At 31.8% G+C, this 18,972-nt stretch overlaps 3 protein-coding genes across 3 annotated transcripts; 1 reads left to right on the top strand and 2 right to left on the bottom strand.

The window, feature by feature from the left end:
• Positions 1 to 3,185, top strand: TRIADDRAFT_59531 (uncharacterized protein; the record flags this gene model as incomplete). The annotated part of the gene is made up of 11 exons (XM_002115588.1): positions 1 to 274; positions 435 to 707; positions 809 to 1,096; positions 1,220 to 1,353; positions 1,455 to 1,614; positions 1,786 to 2,097; positions 2,259 to 2,546; positions 2,619 to 2,687; positions 2,782 to 2,853; positions 2,961 to 2,993; positions 3,121 to 3,185. The coding sequence occupies 11 exons, from the start codon at positions 1 to 3 to the stop codon at positions 3,183 to 3,185; spliced, it is 1,968 nt and encodes a 655-aa protein (XP_002115624.1).
• Positions 3,186 to 9,774: 6,589 nt separating this feature from the next.
• On the bottom strand, positions 9,775 to 10,461 carry TRIADDRAFT_59530 (uncharacterized protein; the record flags this gene model as incomplete). The annotated part of the gene is made up of 1 exon (XM_002115478.1): positions 9,775 to 10,461. One exon carries the CDS (start codon positions 10,459 to 10,461, stop codon positions 9,775 to 9,777), a length of 687 nt encoding a protein of 228 aa, XP_002115514.1.
• A 363-nt stretch (positions 10,462 to 10,824) lies between these two features.
• TRIADDRAFT_59529 (uncharacterized protein) lies at positions 10,825 to 14,363 on the bottom strand (the record flags this gene model as incomplete). Its single annotated transcript, XM_002115477.1, has 11 exons — positions 10,825 to 10,937; positions 11,108 to 11,281; positions 11,433 to 11,615; positions 11,721 to 11,843; positions 12,208 to 12,312; positions 12,740 to 12,778; positions 13,004 to 13,228; positions 13,447 to 13,518; positions 13,873 to 14,097; positions 14,167 to 14,203; positions 14,313 to 14,363. The coding sequence occupies 11 exons, from the start codon at positions 14,361 to 14,363 to the stop codon at positions 10,825 to 10,827; spliced, it is 1,347 nt and encodes a 448-aa protein (XP_002115513.1).
• Between the last annotated feature and the right edge of the window lie 4,609 nt (positions 14,364 to 18,972).

The following is an 18,972-nucleotide window of genomic DNA, read 5'->3' as shown; positions in this document are numbered from 1 at the left end:
ATGGTAACTTATGATAAAGCCATTTATGCTACTCGTGGCCATTCATATTACTTTACGTGTATTCCATATAATAATTATCGAGTCTTACATTGGATGATCAATAAAACATTGATCAACGTTGAATACTCTAACAAGCATTACGATTTGGAAGAAGGAAACACACGTTTGTGGATTAACAATGTCAACTGGAACGATGAAGGAAGTTATACTTGCGTGGCCATTAATAGTCAAGGCAATCGATATGCACGAGATAATGGTGTATTACAAATTTCAGGTATAGCTGACATATCATACTTTTAGTAAGGTTTTTTCAAGTTGATTATTGTTGGAGAAGAAGTACAGTAGAATTTGATGTTGCTAATTAGAAATTTATGACTAAAATTTACCGTAAAAAAGGGATAACGGAAAGATTTCATTTCCTCTATTTCTTGTAGTGCCGATGAGAACAGCTGCTCCTCCAAATCAAATTATTCCGATCGATATGCCCTATCAAATCAAATGTGATGTACGCGGTAAACCTAAGCCAAAAGTGACCTGGTATAAGGATGGAAAGATGATTGATTTCAAAACCCTCGGTCGATTTCGGTTACAACAAAATGGTTCACTGTATATTAACCCAGTCAAACTGGATGATGAAGGAAAGTATGAATGTCGAGGCAATCAACGAGGGAACATGATTCGAAAAATGATCAAAGTCACTGTTGGAGGTATTTGCAAACTATGATTGCTATTATTAAATTCTAATTTAAATTAAATGAATGACATATCTATATATAAGTATAACGAATTATTCATTGAAATTATGTAGAGTATCCTTATTTCGTCATGGATCAAAACAACGTTCAACAACCAAGTAATGTTACAGCAGAAGAAAATAGTACCGCTAAGTTTACTTGCTTAGCCAAGGGAAAGCCAAAGCCAAAAGTTGAATGGTTGGATCAGTACAATGTGCCCTTATCTGGAGAACATTACGACTTAACTGAACCAAGTATTTTAGTAATTAAAGCTGCAAATCGAAAAAAACATCATTCATTTATTTGTCGGGCTAGTAATGTTATTGCAAGCGTTGAAACGAAAGTATTTTTGCAAGTCTATGGTAAGATGGCAATTAACTGCGCTGATACTATTGTTTAAATTAAAAATTTCAATACTTTTAGACTATTGGTCTATCCAATTTTGCTCAAATAAATTTAGTACATATTTTTAAAATATAATGCAGAAACTCCTAAAATTATATCTCTAAGTGGTCCAACTAATACTAGCAAACGAGAAGTCGCTGTATTTACATGCCAAGCAACTGGATATCCTATGCCTAAAATTGAATGGTATAAAGACAATAAGCCCATCCAAACTGTGAGCATGAATGAAAAAATCGAAATCAATGTACATGCAACCCTTCTCTATTTCTATTTCGCTTATTCTTACTAATTTCTCTTGTTAATTTGCCATTCCAGAGTTCTAATGTAGTTACAACTGGAGCCTTTACTGATTACGCATTCCAAAGTTCATTATATCTGTTCTCAGTCGAATTATATGATGCTGGCACCTATGCCTGTTTGGCTAGTAATGGTTATTCACCTGATGAAGAGAGACACTTAGAATTTATAACTAACGGTAAGTAAAGTTCTATATTTCTAGGATAAGTTAATGCAGTTATTCTGCAAATGAATATTGCATTAAGAAACCTTAACGTAAATAATTGCTGAATCAATAATTTATGGTATCTTTTCCAAAATTATCTTACCAACTTTTCAAAACAAATTTATGAACAATTATTCGCGACAGAACCTGCTACTTTTCTTAAATCATCAAACGAGAAAACCGGTCTCCAAAAAGTGGTTTTTGATGTACAATCGATCAATTGTACCGCTCAAGGAAGTCCATTACCTCAAATTATTTGGATGAAGGATGGATCACCATTGAGTGAAACAGAACAAATTAAAGTTCAAGTCAATCTATTATCAACGGTATCTATTAAGTCAACTTTAAATTTTTTATCTTTACAACCAGCTGATAGTGGATTATATAGCTGTCAAGCTTTAAACGAGTTTAACGATGCCCAACCGCCAACTCAATCATTCAAATTAGCAGTTATTGGTAAGTGACCGATTTGCTACATTATAAAAATAGATAGGAATAAGATTTAAATTCATTCGCATTGTCTTGACTATAGTAAGTCAAGATTGCCCTCTAAATTAACTCGCTTACAAGAGAAAGTGATTTCAAATTTATGTACTAACCTTATGTATCTCCTGTAGACTTTCCATCAAGTCCAAGAGATGCTAAGCTAACTAATCGTTCCTATCACGAATTACATCTTAGTTGGTCACCACCAATTAGCAACGGTGGTGATCCTAACATCGTCTATACCATAAAGTATAGGCCTAAAATTGGAAGTTTCCCATGGTCAGTCTTTACTGTCATAGACACCAAATGCCAAATTCACAATTTGCAAAATGGAACAGAATATGAAATCCAAATTTATACGGTTAATAAAGCTGGCATTAGTTTCCACTCGCCTGTCTTGGTCTTTAAGACAAAAGAAGGTAAGGTTTTATGGTATGTGCCAATAAAGCAAAGTTAGATTTGCTAATATTCATCAATTTTTTCTATCATAGTTTCCACTGCCTCTACTTATGCCTATACTACAGTCATCACTACAGTCATCTCTTCAGCTTCAACAAAATGTAAGTTCCCATATTACAAAAACAACTGTGATACAAAATCAAGACGAAATAGGAAATAACATTTACTGACTGTAATCTACTTTTACTCGTATAGCTATCTCTACACAATTTACACCAAAGCATAGTGTTACTAGAGCAGAAATACGAGCAACCCATTCATCGATAGGTAAAAGTCAGAACTTTTAGATTGTTCCTTATAATAAAAATTATTTTATATGGTTATATTAAAATTAAATATCTAAATAAAACAATGTTTACATATTTTAACGATAGAGAGTACAACAGAAAGTAGCTCTTCAAGCCGAAGTGAGTTTGTCAACAATATTTATATGAAATATTTTATTTACTGCCTTGAAAAAGACATTAATCGTAGTGCTACCGCCCATTTTCACTTCTATTTCTGATTACTTTTTAATTTGGTCATAATTTTTAGATGCGTTCTCATCGTTTATATTGGTAATTGGCTTGATAATATCAACTCTAATCAACATTTGTTAGCCTAAATAAAATAATTGGAGAAAAAGATTGTTTGAAGACGAGACATACAATCCTTTTCAATACTTGAAAAAATTAAAATGATACAGTTGGAACGTAATTAGAAGTAATAAAATCATGCAACGATGACTTCATGCCCTTATTGTAACAAGCTTTATGATTCTGCAACTATGTTGTACTGCTAAATTAATTAGATTTTGTATATTCTATCTAGAAAAGTCTCCTAGAATTTTTTATTGGTAACTGCTGTAATGTTTTATATCAAACCAATTTATCTTCAGTAGCATTCTATCAGAACAACCATTTTTTCATTAAATGCAGCATTAATAAGATTAAATTTATTCTTCTATAAACTTTTAAACTACATTATTTACAGTAATAGCTTTAGGCCTATAAAGACAAAAAGAAATGTAATGATCAGTATATGCGTACTAACTATAACTATTACAATAATGAATAAGTTTTATATATAAGATATATATATTTCAGCCAAATATGGATATTGGATGTAACCCATATATTTTGCTATGAACTTATACTACTGTAAGATCGATGATGTATTCCATGCCTTGGATTTGAAATTAGTATATAATTCTTCGTTTTACTAGGCAAAATAACTTTTTTCGATTAATACCAAGTAAAAAATATTTGCTATTCGGTGATGCTCAGAACTATGCATAAATTTATCACTGATTAGCTAATCTCTACTGAACGACATATATGAGTATTCGCAAATACACTCATAGAGCATAATTTTTACTCTTCTGTGCCATTCGTGACTCAAAATGATTCAATAATAAAGCATTTTTATTACAAACTAAACAAAAACTAGCTATTGCATTGTTGACGTAATAAAATACTAAGGTTTCCTCATCGCTAAATTATCGGCAAAATTTCATTCGCAAAGTCAATAGAATATTACGCCACTTTCAACTAGAGGAATAATTGTTACAAATTTGATATTTGATGACGGGGTTGATGTCCGCTTAAATAGTGTAACGATTCGTCGAAATCTTAACAAAAGTATCCATAAAATTTCAAACTATACCAATTTTTCTTATTTCATACGTTTTTCATTGTAGTACTTCGACTTTTACCAGTAGTTTTAATGTCAGCTATCAGTCAAATTCATTACCTTGTTCGCTATGTTTACGAATAAAATTTAATTAAAACTGATTATAACCAAAGTAATTTAGAATGTAATAACTGCAGTTCTTACAAAATTTTCTGTTGTTGTATTAATAAATTACGGCCTTTGTTGCCTAAAAAGGCACCACTATAACTAAATTAATAGGCCAATACACAATTAATACTATAAAAACATATATTGAGAATTATATAATCTCGAAGTTTTTGTTCTTCAATCGTCCAGAGAAGCCAAAACCAAAGCACGTATTCAATCATCTGACTTAAATCAGCAATTTTTAAGAATTGCATTATTAAATTTTAGTAGCACTTATTTAATAGATTATCGGTATCTAAAAATCAAAATATATTTAGCCATGCTATCTAGCTAAAAGTACAAATATTGGCGAGCATTTTAATTTCGCTACAAATTTCTCAAATAATACGGTAGTTATAAAAGCTCTATTAATGAGAATATAATTAGGCACCATTAACCAATTTGGACTATCATTGTAGTTAATTCTCAGCCTTAAACTGATTTGATATACCACAATATCTAACAAACCTAATATGCGCAATTTTTTTTACGATATAATTTGATCTGGTATTTATTATCGATCACCAATGATTTCTTGAAGCACTTATAAAGCATTGCATTTTACTATAATTTTTCCCTACTAGTTGCAGATTATTCGAAGAGATTTTTAATCTAGGACTGCTTATTGAGCATGGATACTGATACTTAGTTTGAATTTACTCTCAAATTACCGCAACTCTTCGCTTAGCGGCTCACCTTGCTAGCTACGCATTTAGGTTATTATTAATTTTTGTTTTACTTTTGGCATTTTTAAATAGCATGCTCTTGAGACTTTGAACTCTTCAATTGCAATGACATCTTGCAGAAAATCTATTTTTATTTTAAAAATATAATAAAAACATATAAGAAAAAATTGCAGTAGCTAACGAGAATTTGTCATGACGTTTCAGCTATATCTTGAATCTAATATCATAAACCGGCGTTTGGCAACATATCAAGCACAGTTGCTCCCGTTTAGACTGTTTACTATACTTAAAGTGTAGCCCTTGTGCAATTAAATAAAAGGATGCAACTATTTTTTCAGTTTCCATTAATTTAACTAAAAGATTATCAAGAGTCACTGTATACATTTATATATCCTACAAGGAATTATTTACTAAGAACTTCGAGCTTGGATACTTTTAATTGTATTATTGTAATAACATCATTAGTGTCTTTCGTTATAGCTACTACGTTTCTACTCTAATTAGTCTCCATAATTAATAATTGCTCGAAGTTATGTAAGATCTTCGATTTTCAGTAACTAGCGAGAATATACTGATTTTTTTACTAACTGGTTTGTAATAAATTATAATACGTTCAGGGATATAACTGAAGAAGCGCTAATTTATGGATATAGGATATTATCAAAAATCTTAAATAGCATTCAAGAACACATTTAGTTGAATTGAGTTTTAAGTTTCAATTTTGATTCATGATCATTATATTCCATTCATGTATATTTTTGTTTTAAATATGAATTGAAAATAATTTCATTGCTGAAATCTGTTATCATTTAATTTATTTCATTTATACCCAGCTAATTCTTCATTTTATACGCTAAATCTTATTTATCAAACCTTTAACATGTACTAACTTGTACTTTAACATTTACCAACTAAAAATTTTAGAAATATTCCCATAATTTCTATCCGAAACAACACAATATCGTATAAGTTGAGACGACATAATAAATGTGCACATAATTCTACATCTTATTAATCCCCATAATCTATATAATGAAACGGATGACTTTTATGAATAAAGCTGCCTTATAAAATATTCCTTTATCGTGATAATAGCCTAATCTGTAAACAAAAGATCGCATTCGATCGGATCATGCATATCCCATAGTTAAGCTATTCTCTTTTTATCGTTGTTGAAGCGTAGTGATCATTAATAAACATTTATACAAATAGAAATAAAGAGATCAATGTCTTCATCCGGCCAGCTTAAATTTGGTGATGTGTGGCTTTAAATAATTCAAAAATTCAATTGGAAACAAAGGGTTTAATTAAAATTAATGGAATTGAACTTTGATAAAGAAAAGTAATTCATGAAAAAAATTGTTACAAAAAGATAAATCAATCTAAAGTTCGAGATCCGAAACAAATTCTCGACTAGAAAGTGATCAACAGCTGCAGTAGTATTATAATAAGGATTTTTAACGATTTATTCACACGTATGCTCGTATATTCTCCTACAACATAGACTGTTATAGTCCTTCAAAAAAGTTCGAAAAAGTCGAAAAAAGAATCAAAAAAGTTCGAAAAAAGAATGTACTAATACATTCCTAGTTTATCTATCAATTGGCTTTATTACCTGTTTAAACCATCAACATAAAATTAATGGCTGTGTTAACTGAACCAAATTCTACTTTGTCAATTAGCAATAGCAATGGATTCAACTTTTTAGTTTGGGAGAGATTAAGCTATACCGATCCAAGATATATTATTACGGTAACTTGTTTGGCATTCATCAGTATTATAGCAGTTTATGGTAACTTACGCAATCTAACATTGATCCATCAGTGTCGAAGACTACATGATGTAAACGTTTTATGTATCGCTAATTTAGCCTTTATCGATTTTCTTACTGGGATCATAGCCATACCTCTTGCAATCACTGTATTAACCCTAAATCCATTAGAATATCCCATTTGCCAATTTCAAGGATGCGTTACATTACTCTTATACATGACTTCGTTAGTAGCTACATCCCTAATAAGTGTCGATCGATGTAATGCCGTTGTGAATCCTTTTGGTTACGATAGTCAGATCACAGCAAGTAAATGTGTCTTTATCGTAATTTTGACTTGGCTTATACCCTTCATTATCGCTATATTACCTCTACTAGGTCTCGAGCGATATGGTCTTGGTAAGATTTATCTCGAGCTGCTTTGTGGTATCTCATTTGATTATCTACATGAAAATTTCATAATTTCATGGGTAATGACGGCATTTGTGATTATCAACATATTAGTAATCTTTTTTAGCTACCTAATTATTTTTACTGTGGCATATCGAAAAACAGTACAAGATTTAACCAGAAACAGCAAACTATCAAGATCAATTCGAACCACCAGTTTAATCGTCGGAACAAATTTTATTTTCTGGCTTCCGTACATTATCTTTCTGGGACAAAAATTTAGCTATAATATTTCTATCCCTCCATTGCCCAAATTTTCAGACTATTTTACAGTCATTGCAATCATTATGGTAATGAGCAATCCTGCCATCAATCCAATTATATATGCAACAACCAATGCTCATCTACGAAAGCACTTTATCATAACCATTCCGGTACCACAAGCTACTGATCAAAACTAAAGTGAAGCACTTTACATATTTATGTTACTACTGAAAAACTAACGCTATATATATAATTTAAATCCACTCTTTTTCTCTACTGCTAAACCGATAAATTTCATCACTTTATCTACTTTTATTCTATTTCATTTAACAAACGAATAATGTTATGTTTTAGAAGTACAAATATAATAAATTAAAAATATTAAAAACAAAATGTATTACCGTAGCTAGTGAAATATTTAATAACAGAAATTTGTAATAGTTTGCGTTATCCAATACACCGCGTACTTACTTCCGGATTTATGCTTAGATAGAAGAGAAATTACAATAGTCAAATATTATTTAAATTTTAAGTCGTACATAAGTATCTGAATTCATTTGGGTATATCGAACACGTTATTATCACAAAACATAAATGTTACGGAAAGTAATATTTTAAAGGCAATAAAATGAAAATAGATGCTCTAATTGGAAGAATATTATTACTATTCCCATTAATAGTATCGTAGACAATTAATCATATAAGATAGTCAATTTCATAGAGCATTAATTTAACAATTAGCTGATACAGTTATCACTAGGTGACGAAGAGGAAAGAAATCAGAATGGAACTGTAAGAGTCAAGTTGATCTATAAGGCAACGGTAATTCTTTAGTACTATCAAAACATCATACTTAATTATGCCTAATGCAGAATTAGGCACCAGTAATATACTAACAGATTGAAGCTGTAAAAGGAAACCAGTTATATTAAAATCCATTAAGTTATAGCAGTTTCATGTATTCCTTATAAGCTCTTATGGTGTAAAGGTGCAGTTAACTACGTGTGCTTCGACTTTATTATTGAATCAAAACATGAAGCTGCATCCATACTCGAGGAAAATCACTTCGCTATATTAGCTCAATATAACCCTAATTGTTCCTCATTTTTTTATAAAATTTAGCCATAATCTGTTCATCTTCAAAAATATAACCAAAATTACGTGAGAAAAGGAATTTGTCTAAGTTGAATAAATAAAGAAATTACAGTAAATAAGATTCCGTCCTGGTCATAGGATTTTTCTAACCTTTAACCTGTCAAAAAAATATGAAAATGATAACTAATAATATAATATAAGAATTTGGTCTAGGCTGCATATTACCGAACAAGACCGTATACCAAATTTAGATAAAATGTTGCACCTTACAGTATATATCCATATAGAATAATAATAGAAATTATAATCTTATGTTATACTTGTATGATGCATTTATTGCTGTCTATTTATTATCAAAGTCCAATAATAAATTTTGCACATCATCATATTACTGTACTCAAAAATTATCAATCTGTGGTGAAGCTTTCAATCGAAGTTAGTACTTAATAATTACAAGTGATTGTAGCGTAACAATTTTTGCAAGCTAAAGTCCTAGCTGAGCTTAACCATAACTTGTTTTACGATATTCAGGCTGATAAACTACAGTACAAATTTAGTCAAAATCTTTTAGTATTAACAAGTCCATCTAGAAGTTAGTAAGCGATGATTAGTCTTCTATTCATTTGCATCGAATGGCCTAAGCAGCTTTTCTCACAAGTCGAGCATCACTTAGATGTTATTTGTTCAAAAGCAGAAAGCTCGTGGACTCTGTAATGGATAATTTCCGTCCACTATTTTAAGCCTGGGTATACAATTTAAAATACTATTTGAAAGCAAAGTAAAATTTAGCTTGGAATTTTAAATTTTTATCACATGAAAGACTTGAATATAAATTTAAATTACGGTGAAAAGTTTTATTATCAATCAGCAAGATAAAATTAATTACCTCTCCATTCATACTACAGCTAAAGATGGCAAATATTTGAAATTAAATATCAGTCTAACAGTTTGGTCTAGTGACTCCAACATGTAAACTGAATTTATTTTGGTCGCGAATAGCTCATCATTTAGAAACACATTAATCGAAATATACTGAATATAAGATCTGCAGACGTTCTTACATGGATTAAAATACTAGAGGTACGCAACAATTTTGTTGCAAATGAAATCTTGTAACCAGATTGTACAGAGGTATAAATACGAGTCACTTGATTGAACTGAATTTTATAGCATATCATCTACTTTTCCACCAATCCACCAATTAGTAGTATCATTTAAATGAGAAGTACAAGTAAATTTTGTATTAATGTTGTTGTATAGACCAAAATTCGTTTCGCCTACAGTAGTTTCTGGAAAGTAATCGTTGTATTGGCATGATTTTGTCCCTCGCAAATGTGTATGACGGTTTCGATCGCCAATTAGAAGTACAGATCTTTTCTCAATCCAGTATCCGCGAATATTAAGGTAATCCATATAAGAACACCCCAAATATCCTTCACTTAAAATATCTGTTCTGTTGAAATAACTGCGCATGTAATCTACCGGCTTGCTTGAATATGGAAGGGTTCGTGAATTAAAGTTACAAGTCGCTCGCCACATAGATTTACAGGTAAGACTATGATCTATTTGGACTAGTTGCTTCATTTGATCTAATTGCAATCGATACAGTTGCCAATGAGAATACTCTGGTACCGTAGGAAAGTGTTGGTTATATGAGAACCCACGAGTGACCAGACTTTTCCAATTCAGAGCGAAAGACTCAATCAGCGTCCATACATATCCTGGCTCGGAGTTAAAATCGCAATATACACGCCAAGGCGTTCGTGTTCGATTAGCCAGCTTATTCCCGCATTCAGGATTTCCATATATGCTATAAAACCCATTGGGTAAATGTTTCTTTTCATTAAGCATCAGTTCAAGACAGGATCTTACCTTGGGGATTTCTACAACTCGAGTATAATCATAAAGCCATATAGAAAATCAAATTCTAATTAAATGCATTATTGATCGTCTTAATGCGATATTTGACAGTAAAATTAGAAAACATCTCATCATTAGCGGAAATAAGTGCTAATTTCCCAATATTAAAGGCTAGGTAATGATTAAATAATTGCACGCTATGTAGTTCTCCTTTCATTTTATGCATTTCAGCTGCTTCTTGAAATATATAAAGACTAATACTAGGAATTTTGCAGGAGTACTATACGAATCTACTAATGATATTATTTTATTATTTGATATTTATTCGAGCTAGTTCTAAATTTTTTTAATTCGCTAACCTTGTTCACAGTGACGTCCTGTATAGCTTGAAGAGCAATTGCAGAGATAGTCACCACCAGGCTGTAATGAGCATCTTCCATTGACACAAGGATTGGAACTACATGGGTCTTTTTAGAATCATTTTCATTAAAATACAGTTGTTAATTAGTAAAGGATTGTTATTTAATAATGTATATCTGTTTACATCTTGTTTAACATCATTTTATTTTAATACATTATGCTAATTAATTAATAAAGGATTGCTACTTAATAATTTAGATCTTGAAATTTTTATTACCTGTCAAGATACCACAGTGACTTAAATAACATGCAGACATAGAATCAATTTTATAAGCATCATATCCAGAACAGTGTTTAACCTTGATGACTTTAGCACTTGAACATAGAGGGAAGCCAAAGTGAAAGCAAACATTGAATTTATGGATATTGTCACCATCGACGTCCCTAAAATCTGAATTCCATTTTCAGAAGTTAGTCCTTATCTCTTAATAATAAGCCTAAATCTAAAATCACAAGCATAGATACGCTAATTTTCTGTCATTATCAATAAATGCAATTAGTAGTATTCTAATATATATTCCAATTAAATATCTGTTACTGACCCCGAGCATTGTATAGTCTTTTAGCTATAGGAAAGCATTTGATCTGACGTTTAATTCGGTACCATTTCACCGCGTTGTCCTGTATGGTATTACATCGATTGACCAGATCCGAAATATGATTGAAATCAGGAATTAAATCTCTGGTTCTACTATGTAATCCAACTGTGCCATTCTTGCAAGGATCTTTAGATTTAAGTGAAATACCTTACGAAACGCCGTTTTTGTGTTCTCGCATACAGTATTCATTATACAAGATATTTCTACGGCGAGAATAATAAAATGACCTACCTATACATCCACGAAGATCATCCTGTAGCTCAAAATTACCAGGACATGAGCAAAAATAACTACCGTGAGTATTAGTGCAAAGTCTATTGCATCCACCATTTTTGATCATGCACTCATCAATGTCTATCCAAAAATTGAGAATAAGCATATAAATTCCTTGCTTCCTCTCACATGTACATACTGTATTCCTTGTACGCCACATGGCATCGTTACATTAATTATTCTGCTCTCTCATTACAACTAAGACTATTGCAAATATTTAAAGGATTATAGCAATTACGATCATGATTTTATATGCGATGCAACCTTAGAGATACTACACAGTTTTAAGATTAAAATCTACTAACAAAAATATCTTTTAATCACACTTCATCGCCTACTGATCCTATTTACAACAAGGGCATACTATAAAACGTCCTATTTTCCACTGAAGTAAAATCTTTGAATTACTAACGAATGGATATAGAATTAGTAATATTAAATTTACCTTGATCACATTTAATTCCTGTGTATCCTGATTGGCAGTGACAGACGTAATCATCTTCACTTATCGTACAATTACCGTAAACACAAGGATTGGGATCGCATTTATCTAATGTTACACAAAAAATATTTAATAACAACAATGCCAAAACTTCTCTCTTGATCTTTGCTACACGAACCATGATGGATATAGCAACTACTCGAGAGCATCTCAAATATTTCAATACTGAGGTAATACCATCTTCAGAACATTGCTAAAATAGCGCATAGCTTGCTCGAGTTCTAGCTATACCTTAACGCTTTTTGAGGTATTATAACTAAATCAATTCAGAATTACTGAACTCGAAACTACCATAACCTTAGTTCGCATTCTTTCTAACCGAATCCTCTATTGCATTGTTGTCATCCTAACATAAGGTAATACTACTACAAATATAGTGAGAAAACACCCTCTATGGCACAATTTACTGTAATGCTGGAGTTAAGTTGACTATTAACCATAATAAATGTTCTATCAGTCTATAATACCAACTTACTTGCTTTATCGGCACAATATCTTTTAGCAACTTGGCACTCTGTTATCGGTTCAAGAAAATAACTAAAATATTTGCCACAATTTTTAATTTTAATCTGCTGAGACCACGAGCAAATTCTCTTAAAGTTAAAACAAACAGTTCTTTGGACGATTCCATCCGTAACTAGATTGAAAGATGATCTTTCTATCAATAGCTTGTTCGAAGAGACATTTATATAATTTTATGAAAGCTTGATTTGTGTAGAGAGGCTATATTAAACGTTACCTGTAGGATGGTTTCCGTTTAGCCAGCCCGTTGAAATAGTATGACATTGGAGCATTTCTACTGGATGAGTTACAAGCATGACCGACTTTGAATGATTTTGAAGATGATACCAAGCAGGTGAAAAATTAACTTTATCGCAAAGGATCGAATTGCTATCATCAGCGCTATCACTATGCCCAATCAGTCGGGAGGTGGCGTTTAGAATTAAAGAATCGATGCAAGGATCTAAAAAATAAGTCTTAGAGTAATAACGCGTCCTTCCAATAAAATTAGAGTAGCTAATTTGGGAATTATACGGAAATTAAGAAAAATGAACGGTAAGAAAAACGGCAGCTACTGCCTCTAACGTTATCAGCGTAAATACTTCATCAGATTTCAGAATGGTTTATAGCGATATTGTCAGTTACCTATTTCGCAGTTTCTTCCTGTATAGAATTTCTTACATCGGCAAACATAGCCATTAGCCCAAATTTGACAACTTCCGTTATTAAAGCAAGGGTTAGGCCTACAATAATCTGAAAAAATGACATCTTATTAAGAGCCGGAATTAAATAAGGGAAATACGATACAGCTATGGTTCGTTTAATTCCTCAAACCTGGCTTCGTTGTGCAGTATCGAGCACAAAATGGCAGAGATGCAGTTGATGGTAATCGATAGATGTAATAAACATCACAATTTTTAACTTGAACGGATAATTTTGAGAAACAGCAGTTGTTGTAGAAATAAAAACAGACAGTTCTATTAACCACCGAGTCTGAAACTAAATAAAAACAGTCAATGTTTGATCGTAGCTGGTAAAACGATTCTATTGAGGTAAATCAACTTCAGGCAATTTTCAGGAAATTTGTGCCTTTGACAGTAATCCAACCTGCTGGATGTTCTTTGACCATCCATCCAGACGATAAGGTCAAACATCGACCATATTGTTTACTGCAGCTCTCAGGTAATACTTGAGAATCTTTGCCTCCTGTGAAACGATACCAATTATTATTTAACGCTTTATCGCACTGAAATGCCTTTGGACTCGAGGTGAATAGAAGCCTATTGATCGATGTTGATGAATCTATTAGCTTCTCGTATGCTTTACATGGATCTGTCGCATAATTTATTAGTATAATGGTTGTCTTAATAGGCAAAATTAAATCATTTATCCTTCAAATACCTGCAATAGAATACCTCGAAATAGCCAAGACAATCAACTATAATTTCAAAATTAAATAAATATTAGTAATGTCTTTAAATTTTACTCTCATAATAATGCTCTACTGTCTATTCTTAATTAATGAGGTTCCTTTTGCAAAAACTTACAAGAGTAACATCGCTCGAATTTAGTTCATAGATTTTACGTCCCTTATACATTTTGGCAGCAAGCGAAGATGACCTTATTTAGGATAAGTAAAGAGGCAACTGGAAGAAAATTTGAAAAAAAATATCATGAAATAAATCTAGTCTACGTAAATCATTTGCACAACATCTAGCTAAAGAATCCTCAAGCTGACCAATATGGGCACTAGTATAAATTTTAATCTTGACTATAAATCGTGCTAAAGATTGTTTAATGCTACTCACTAAAGGTTTTTATACTCACTTTTGGTGATAGTAGTCAAACAGCTAATTTCCCTTCTCTATTTCAAGATTATATTTAAACCACAATCGGATTTTTCAGTTTCTGATAATGTGACGATAAAATCTCTTTCGCCGTTCTTTTATAGCAAGAACCTTTGCTATAATTTCACCATAACCGTAACGAGCAACGATTTTTCAATCAAAGATATTAAACAAGGGAGACATATCGTGCACCTGTTTATTTTTAATCTATATATATAGTATTATAATTAGTTCGTGAAAGTTCCATAAATACCTCTTATATTTAATGTTATAAGTGTAAATAAGTAGGTGATAATTGACTAGATTTTTACTGATTTATGATTATTAAAATTTATTTTTATTATTCATCTAACACTAGATACAAATTAAAAATATGAAGTAAGCCTGACATCTCTTAGATTTTTCGTGCCAACTAATATCAATCCGGTGCAGACATGCAACGTTTAACTTTTAAACAGTGAATCAATTCCAGCGTTAGCAGAGGCAAAGCTCTAATATGTTTGCACTACTGAAGTGTTCCTAAAATTATCTACAACAAGCGTATACGATAACCATACTCTCTTGTGAGAAGCAAATTACGAAGCTACAATACCAGAAATTATTTATCTTTTTATAATCTGCAGCTGTAGAGTATAACATACATCATAATAAAAGACATGGCTGCTCTAGAATTTAAAATAAAAATCATGACCGTATCAATATAATTTGCACTCCTGGCTATCATAATTCATTGACTATTGCCAAAACTGTCGGCTATGTGTTATACTTGATTAATAAATGACTTAATAATAGTCTGGCATAATTTCTTTATTGTAGTGATTATTTCGATATATCGAGCCCTTGAATAGATCAATGGCTTTAGTCTGTGCAATCTAATCAAAATTGCTTCATAGAGCCAATTGAGGGAAACTGCCCGCCTTCTCCGACCATTCACATCATTTTCAGACTTTATTAGCTAATGCTAGCCACTTTTTCTATTCTTGAAGGCTGTATAAAATAGCTGTTAGATCACTAAATTTATAAATAGACAAAACCAACCCAAAAACAAATCTGAATTTGAAGGCAATACTCATTCTGGTAGTTACCTTTATCACCAATGACTACCATCTCATAAATTCTTTAGTACCAATCATTTATAAATAAAATTTCGTGAAAGACGCATTATAGTATTAATCTGGTAGAAGATGAACAGTGATGAATGTTGCATAATAAGTACTTCCACTCTATCAATGCCACTAGAAAGAATATAGATTTTATACTAGTAATAATTCATTAAATCTTCAGTCAATGCACATGCAGAACCCTACGTTGCAAAATCTTTTGCTATAATTAATTTACAACATCTACGGCCTAACTATAGATCTTCTATTAAGTTATAAAATGAAATATGCCTTATGATAGCAATACCGTAGCATTAAAACTATTTGGAGTATATAATTTTCCTTTTAATATAAGAAACTTCTTGTACTAGGATCATTAGTTTGCCTAGAACGATCCATTAGGTTTATTTTACGATAGTTGCTAAGACCTTAGGGGTATGGTTAGGGTGTTATTATTTTACATTGTAGTAGTAATTAGGTATAGTGCATTATTGCCTAGGCATACCGAATTGCCAATATGGATTATCGCAACAAAAGAAAGTTAATAATTCAGGAACTCAGCACAAATTAAACCTTATTATATTATGGTAGTAATCATGAGAAAAATACGATATAAATCGTTGTTGCGCGATAATAACTTGCACACGGACTCTCTTAAACATTTACTAATTAACGATAAAACGGTAAAGGATTCAGTAGTACTCTATTAAAAGCTTTTATTACGTTGTAATAGTAACTAGCTCTAGTAATGCTTATACCACTGATTACCGTGAAAACGTTAGAATAGAATTAGTAGCTGTGCAGTGTTCTTATGCGTATGTGCTCGAAAATATTTACTAATAGGAAGGATTCATTGATACCTCAGTTAAAAAACATACCGATATTGGCTGTTGCAATAACACTTAGTTAATAATTCAGAAACTGCGCATAAATCAAATCTTATTATGTAGTAGTAAGTAGCTATTTTGCTTATGCAGCTGGTTAACGTGACTATGTTCGAATAGAAATAGTATAATCTTCAAAACGTTTACTAATAAAGGATTCAGTATACTCCAGTAAAACTCTTCCAATATTGAATATTCCAATAAGAATTAGCCAATAAAACTCTACTCTTCTCAAATCTGGTTACGTTGCTTTAGTAACCAGCTCTAATGCCGATATAGTTGGTTATTGGTGAAAACATTCGAATGGAATTAGTAGCTGTGAGATGATTCTATGTACTCGTATATGATGCACTGGCCGCAAGGTTTACAAATAAGTAAGATTCAGTGTACTTTAGTAAAACTCCCCAATATTGACAATCACAACAACATAAAGTCAATCAACTTTGTACAACTTCAATCTTATTACATTACAGTAGTAGTTATCTGTAATATATTGCTTACACAATCGATTATAACGGAAACGTTAAATAGAATTGATTGCTGAGAGATAATCATATGTACATGATGTACTTGGTACTCGCTAAAATGTTTATTAATAAAAAGAATTCAATTTACTCTAGTAAAATTCTCCCAATATTGACTATCTCAATTTTTTTTTTTTTTCCCAATATTGACTATCTCAATAACAAAAATTCAATCAACTCTACATAACTCAAGTCTTACTACGTTGTAGTAAAAAATACTAACTAACTGCAAAAGATTTCTTACACAATACAGTTTAGCCAAAACAAGAATTTAGCCGAATTCTCCTCTGCTATTATGCATAATAACTGGCTAAAGTCCGAAATTTTAATACTTTTACCTTCAATTTGGGCTTTAGCCAGCTAGGATGCATACTTGCCGGCTATTATGCATATTAACCGAGATCGAGTTTTAGCCGTAACGTATATACCGTATATATGTATATTACTCAGAGTATCAATTATTGTCTTCATTGCGTCCACTATTGATAAATTATACAACATAAGCACAGCTTGAAATAACCATTTTGAAAATTTCAATGAAAGATCATGCTATTTCAAGGATTCAATTTAGACAATGATCATGATTATTATTCAAATTAGCGCTTGGAACAAATGAAAAGATGATATTTCCATAACGAATGGTTATAGCACTAAGTTATTATGGATAAACAAGATAAAAGCTAGTCGTCATCCATTTGCTTTGCTTCATCACTAATCCAATCAATTTACGTCGCGATAGTTTTAATTCAAGTATGTTTTCAGTTGTTAACGGAGTCTGGTGAATGCAATATCTGATTATCACCTTACGATAAGGCTTAACCCTAACCGTAACCCCAACCCTAATCCTAACTACGAAAAGGTAAAACATTTGGTGTAAAAATCTACTCACACGAAAATTAATTAGATGGGATTCTATGAGTTATGACTGGATAAAATGATAATGTGGTATAGGAGGTAGAGGTGAAAAAAAGTCCCGCTATGATTTTACTCGACTGTATAATCGTTGTCAACCAATGTCTTGCTCATTTACTTGCGTTGAATCCGTCCATATTAGGCGTATAGCCAGATAAGGAGGCTAAAGGAGCCCGAGATGATGATCTACTGCACGATAAATTAGTTCAAATGTTGGTTGGCCAAGATTATCCAATCTCGGTAGTCGGTAACGTTCAAGCGTTGTAAGAGAATAAATTGAATTACAGTAATAATTCAGTCGATTTAAGCTTCGGGTTAGGGATCTCCTACGCCGTAAGATTATATTACCAGGTCATGCATGACTCACATCTAATTAATTTCCATTCGTATATGTAGGCTTTTGTACCAAATTTTTTACCTCTTCTTAGGCAATAATTTGCCATTTTCGACCTTCTTCCTACTGTGAGCCATGACAATAGATTGTTCCAAATCGATATCCTACTAGTTCACGGAGATTGATAGGCTAGCCGACCATATGGGTCGAATCTATCGTTGTTTTATTCAACATTGTATGTGTCTTTCCTACATAATTATGGACTCCAAGTAGGTAGTTTCTTTTACCCATTCTCTCCTTACTCTCTTGTTGTTCTTTGCGTTGTCTGCTGTCACTATTGTTACTTTTAACACGTGCTGGGTTGGCTTTAACCATATTATTTCCATTTATTGTTCCTTGGCCTATTGATCGAATAGACAATTTCTAGAGAGGAATCAATCGTTACATAAGATCATTTTACTGTATTATCTATAATGAAATTCTTTTTATGTTCAGTATACAATCCTTTCTGATCGTAGATACACTATATAGAATAACTATTTCGTTAAATAATTAGTGGATAAATCCACGCTAAGCTAATTAAACGTCATCAATCATGATCATCAA

This window comes from Trichoplax adhaerens, genomic scaffold (genome assembly GCF_000150275.1).
Source record: "Trichoplax adhaerens TRIADscaffold_11 genomic scaffold, whole genome shotgun sequence".
NCBI lineage: Eukaryota > Metazoa > Placozoa > Uniplacotomia > Trichoplacea > Trichoplacidae > Trichoplax > Trichoplax adhaerens.
Note: the sequence above shows the minus strand (reverse complement) of the source record. Positions and strands in the feature narration are given on the sequence as shown.